This window comes from Sinocyclocheilus anshuiensis, unplaced genomic scaffold (genome assembly GCF_001515605.1).
Source record: "Sinocyclocheilus anshuiensis isolate Anshui unplaced genomic scaffold, SAMN03320099.WGS_v1.1 scaffold181, whole genome shotgun sequence".
NCBI lineage: Eukaryota > Metazoa > Chordata > Actinopteri > Cypriniformes > Cyprinidae > Sinocyclocheilus > Sinocyclocheilus anshuiensis.
Genome location: NW_015540898.1, coordinates 206,636 through 212,670, shown reverse-complemented (window position 1 = coordinate 212,670; position 6,035 = coordinate 206,636). Strand labels below are relative to the sequence as shown.

Here is a 6,035-nt window from a genome sequence, read left to right as displayed (position 1 = left end):
GGGTGTGTGTGTGTGTGTGTGTGTGTGTGTGTGTGTGTGTGTGTGTGTGTGTTTTAACCCTCGAGGCTGTGGTTGCTAGTTGATTTTGTGGTCTCGCACCAAACCGTGAAATAACTGTGAATCCCAAAGGCTTTGGAAGAGGACAGATTTCTGTTAATGAGATCTCAGATTGATTGACCTTTGACCCCTGCTTGTGCAGACAGCCTGACTGAGGTCACAGCCCTCAACGTGTTCACCGGCCGCGAGGTTCCAGTGGTGATTTCCAGCAAGAAGGAGTTCGACGGACATCTGGACACTGTAATGGGTGAGAAGATGCTTCTGTGTGTGTGTGTGTGTGTGTGTGTGTGTGTGTGAGGGGAGGACTGCGGTCTGTAAATCTTTAGTTTGTTAATGCAGTACATCTAGAATGCATTTGGATTTTATCCAGCAGAGACTGCAGTGTCATTACATTTTGTGTGTGTGTGTGTGTGTGTGTGTGTGTGTGTGTGAATTCCTTAAGGAGAATCTACAGTATGCATCAGGGATGTGTTTGGAGTTCACCGCTCTAGTTATTTTCCAGTGTTTTTTTACGCATATACTTAAACAATTTTCCAGCATGCTGTACTGTACTTTAGCCTCTTCTGTGCGTTTGTCATTGCATGTACTGTTGCTCCAAAAAGTATTTAAACACTTATGGCATGTTTAAAAAATGAATGAAAGTCAGTGACATGATGCTCATTAAAATGTTTAATTTATACAATGAATCCACTCAAGAAAATGTTTTTAAATTCTGATTTAGAGAAAATATCAAGAAGCTTTAACCAACCTGAAATTGTAATGGAATTAAAATCCTGAAATTCTGTGTAATGTATTGTTTGAATAAACTTTTGTTATTATTTTAATTAAACAGTGAAGCAGTTTTGTTTTAAAATCTTATTCATATTTGAAAACAGTTTGTCCACCAAATCAGTACAGTATTGTTTAGTTCACATGTTTTTTGTTTTACATGTGTGAAAACCACAAAATATTTTGAAATATATAAATAATATTTCCTATATAAAATATGCATACAAATATTTGTTAATTTGATCTTCTTATGACATTGCAAGAGTAGTTCAGGTTTTCAAATGGTAAACCCTAAGAATGATATTCATAATTTAAAAAAAATCTAATTTATTTACTCCAACAATATAATAATTGTTTATATTTTTAAATAATGATTAACACTTACATGCATTCAGTGTTTAAGCATATGTTTTTCTTAATGGTTACACTGCTTGACATTACATAAAGACTTGTATATTGTATAAATTCTATATTTTCAGCAAAAAAGTTGTGAAACCAACATGAAAAAAAGATTATGTTTCCACAAACTTGACACGTTCATTTTGATCCACAAATGCAATTGCATTAGATACAAAATACCAAATGCTTTTTCTCTGATTGGATAGCTAAGATTGAATTTCTGTTCATTTTGCAGAGACACATTTATGTGGCCAATAGTATATGAAAAGTTTTAACAAATTAGATTGCTAATTGATAAGTAAAAACACATGAAGTGACCCTTAGATGGAGTCAGTTCTCCAGAATTTAACTGTTTTACAACCACAAAGAGTCACAATTCTTTCATTTAACATTAGATATATACAATGCATTTTTTTTTTTAAACTCTTTCTTTTTTATTCTTTATAACAGGCATCCCAGATAGCAGTGAGGAGGAAGCAGAGTTGGCTCAGTCTCTGGGTTTGAGCTGGATTTCTGTTCTGAAGACAGAACAAGACGGAACACAGACTCTAATAAACTCAGATGAGGTAAACCCACCATCACGGTTAAACATGAGAGCAGAGGTTAACCAGCTAACCGGTTACACATCCTGATCATCTCATCCACTGTAGTTCACAGGTCAAAGCCGGGCAGAAGCTTTTAACTCTGTTACCCAGAAAGCCCGGGAGAGGAATGCTGGTGGATACCTCACTAGTGCCAAGTTACGTGATTGGCTAATCTCGAGGCAGCGCTACTGGGGCACACCCATTCCCATAGTGCACTGCAGCGCATGCGGGCCTGTGCCAGTTCCAGTGGAGGAGCTGCCAGTCACGTTACCTAAAGTATCGTCCCTCTCAGGGAAAGGGGCGTCGCCCTTAAAGACGGCACAGGATTGGCTGAGATGCCAGTGTCCGAGGTAAGTGCAAGAGTTTGAGTAAAAAACTACAATGATAGTCATTCAAAAGTAGCTGTTAGTAGTATTTTTTACTAAATATTAGTTAGTTACTGTTGCTACGTCTGATAAGTCATGGCGCTCTCATGGCACACATCGTTCTCACGCAGTGAAAAATACATCGCGGAGCAAAGAGGAAACTGACAACACGCCGACAGACAAGACAGAGCAGGTTACTTTTGGAATGAAAAAACGTCTCAGCTTTCACATTTTGTCAAAAATTCAAACAATAAATACCATTTTGTGGCTCTTTTATTTGTCGTGACAGATCACTGTAGTGCCTCAGTTCAAGCAGCACATGAACCGGTCATCTAGTTATAGCACGAAATAAACATTAATGAACATCAGAAGGTTTCTTGTTCAATCGCAGAAAGACGTCAACACACACCATTTTTCAAGTTCAAGTCGACCGATGTTAATCTACTCTCCTGTCTGGGTTGTTTGTCGGACAAATTGCAGATTCAGAATTATGATTGGTCAGATCGCCTGTCAATCAAGCTCCCGGCTAAGGGTGAATTTGATTATATAGGAATATTATTATATTTACATATTATAGAAGGTCATAAAAATACTTCTAAAATATTTATTAATCTTAGTTAATGTTCCTTTCGATATTTAGCAATTCATAACTAAAAGCAAAAGGCTGTATCTTTTAATATGATTTAATGGACCTGAGCCAACATGAACTAACAATGAACAGTTATAACAGTATTTTTATTAACAAAGATGAATAAATACTGTAACAGATGTATTTCTAATTGTTAATGCATTAAGTAACGTTAATTAATGATACCATATTGTAGTGTTACCATTTTTTGTTTTGTTTTGCTTTGCTTTGTTTTTTGTTTTTTGTTTTGTTTTGTGTTTTGGTTTTGTTTTGCTTTATTTTTTTCTTTGCTTTTGGTTTGCTTTGCTCTGCTTTACTTGTCTCGGTTTTGTTTTTTGTTGTGTTGTGTTTTTGTTTTTTGCTTTGCTTTGCTTTGTTTGGCTTGGTTTTGTTTTTTTGTTTTGCTGTGTTTTGTTTTATCTGCTTTGCTTTTTGTTTTTTCACTTTGTTTTGCTTATTTTTTTACTTGCTCATTTTTGTTTTGTTTTTTAGTTTAGCTTTTTGCTTTGCCTTGCTTGGCTTAGCTTGGCTCGTTTTTGTTTTTTGTTTTGTTGTGTTTTTGCTTTGGCTTTGCTTTTTTTTTTTTTGCTTTGTTTTGCTTTTTTTTTGCTCTGTGTGTTTTTTTTGTTTTTGTTTTGGTGTTTTATTTTTTGTTTTGTTTTTGATTGAGTAAGGACAGTAAATACATAGAAGACACTGAACACTGTTGAAATCGAACCTGCATCCCTCATATGAGCACCACGGAGCTGTCTGGAGCATGTGCACTGATCACTAGGCCTTTTCTCGGTGGAAATTTCTTCTCAGATTTAGAGGTCAGACAGTTTGGTTTCTTTGACGCAAGTCGGGAATATAAATTGAACTCTGAGAAAATCAAAAGTGTTTGATAAGAGTTTCATCTGGTGGCATTGTAATATAAGTGGAATCATTTTCTTCCATTATCTGAGTCTTTGTACTCCCACTCTGTCATGTGAAATAATGGCAGACTCCACCAGAACTCATTGTCTCAGATCTCATCAAAACAGAGCCAAGTTCAGACCCAGCCAGACTAAAGTGGCTTGTTTCAGGGAGCACTTGTCCCTTGGAGACTACAGGGATCATTACCACTGAGTCATGGAGGTGGTGAAGATGTGCGCTCAGATAGCACCTCCTCACTGTGAAGGGTATTAATAGACCCTCTCTGACCATGAAGCGCGCTAATGCTGGCAGAGCCACTGAAAGCTGGTGACATTTTTACGAAAATCCTCTGTCGGATAGACACATGAATGGAGAGACAAATGTGTCTTAGCTGCCTGACTTCCTGCATTTGTAAAATACCCACTCTGCATACATAGACACAGAATTGTGGATTAGTAGAGGTCGAACATTATGGGTTTTTAGTGACTGATGCCAGTATCTAGAAAGCAGGGTGGCAGATGGCTGATTTGATGCAGATATTTATAATGTTCAGTTAAGAGCTAATACTAATTGCTTCCTTTTTAAGCAAGACAAGATGAACAATTTTAAGTAAACAAAGTTTCATAAGCCTATAAGTCTACAGTGAATAAAAGGATTATAAAATGTATGTATTCAAATGTGTACATTTGAATGCATACATTTGAATACATTCATTTCAAATTTACAGTTTCTCTCTTCTGAGAATTTAAAAAGACTCACAATTAGGGATGCACAATATGTTCTCACCATATTAGTTATCAACCGATATTGGCACATTTTCAATTTATTGTTATATAGGTCATTTTTGGGTATTTATCTGGCAATTTTGGATATTTATTTTTTTCCACCGCTTTTAAGAGTTAAATAGTCATCTAGCACTAATTTAATGAAATAGTGATTGATTAAGGCAAATATTTTACAAGCTCTATCTCCTAAACCGCTCTTAAAACGGCGTGTGTGTTACATGTAGCAATAGTGTGTTTTAATTTTCCTTTCTTTTTTCTTTTTTTTTAACAAAGTACTATAGATTGGTCACATCTGCCATTTATCTGTTATCAGCCATACCATGAAAATAATTATCGTCATGGATTTAGTAACATTTTTATAGCAGTGCAACCTTACTCACATTGCACTTAAATATTTTGTCCAATCAGATGCTTTCTAGAACGATAATGTTGCCTCCCCCTAAATTATAATCTAAATCTAAATATAAGTATGTTTAAGATTTTTTTTTTTTATGTAGCAACTGGTTTTATGACAGAAATGTTATTGTTTCATATTAAATCTAATATGAATGTACTGTATTAGACTACATTTATTCAAAATTTTATTTAATTTAGTAACTGCGGCTGTTACGAGCTGTCAAGTGCAGCCAAACCTAATGGTGTTAACTAATTAAAAAACTAATGGTCTTACAAATGGTACAGTTAAACTATGAATACTGTGCAAACACTGTATATTTATACAGACAAGTACAGAGCAGAATCATGGCCTTTAAGTGTCTGAACCTTTATGAATTATGGACTAAGCTCCTGTATGTTCTGTTCTGCTTTATGGCCGTGGCTGCCTTCAGAAATTTGAAAAAAGTATTGAAATGATCTGTTAATGAGTAACAGGTCTGTCCAGCCACTGATGAAATACTGCAACATCTGTAGAAATGAGGGCAGGTGCTTCGCTGTGTTACATCAGAAGTAGTGTAGTAGTGTAGTTTTGGACTTGAATCTGTGTTTCTGGATGCTCTGAATTAATTTTTAAGCTTTTTAAAGTTGAGTTCTTTTCAGGTATTTAAACTCTTTGCTATTTGAGGTGTTCAACTGGATATAAGTTATAAGATATCTGTGCAATGGAGGATACCACCCAAAACATAAAAAAAACACTTTCCTATAAGATTCTATATTAGTTCATGCATTAGGTATCATGAAGTATCAATGAACAATAATTTATAAATCTTGATTTCTATTATTTATAAATGTTCTATTGTAAGTTGTTATGAGCTAGAAACCTCCACAAACCCAACTTTCGCCTTTTTGAAAAAACTTAAAAAAAAAAAAAAAAAACATTATTTTTTTTTTGGTCACACTTTATTTTAAGGTCCAATACTCACTATTAACAAACCATTAACTATGACTTTTGCCTCAATAAACTCCTAATTGCTGTTTATTAATAGTTAGTAAGGTAGTTGTTAAAGGGTTAGTTCACCCAAAAATGAAAATTAGGCTGCGTTTTACTCACCCCCGAGGCATCCTAGGTGTATATGACTTTCTTCTTTCAGACGAATCCAGTCGGAGTTATATTAAAAAT

General features: G+C 35.0%; 1 protein-coding gene across 1 annotated transcript in view; it reads left to right on the top strand.

Annotated features, from left to right (window-relative positions):
• lars2 (leucyl-tRNA synthetase 2, mitochondrial) overlaps positions 1 to 6,035 on the top strand; it is a 70,244-nt gene that overhangs the window by 40,243 nt on the left and 23,966 nt on the right. The window contains exons 8-10 of the mRNA XM_016486878.1: positions 200 to 304; positions 1,675 to 1,790; positions 1,875 to 2,158. Coding sequence (XP_016342364.1) covers positions 200 to 304; positions 1,675 to 1,790; positions 1,875 to 2,158 — 505 coding nt within the window. The remainder of the gene's footprint in view (positions 1 to 199; positions 305 to 1,674; positions 1,791 to 1,874; positions 2,159 to 6,035) is intronic.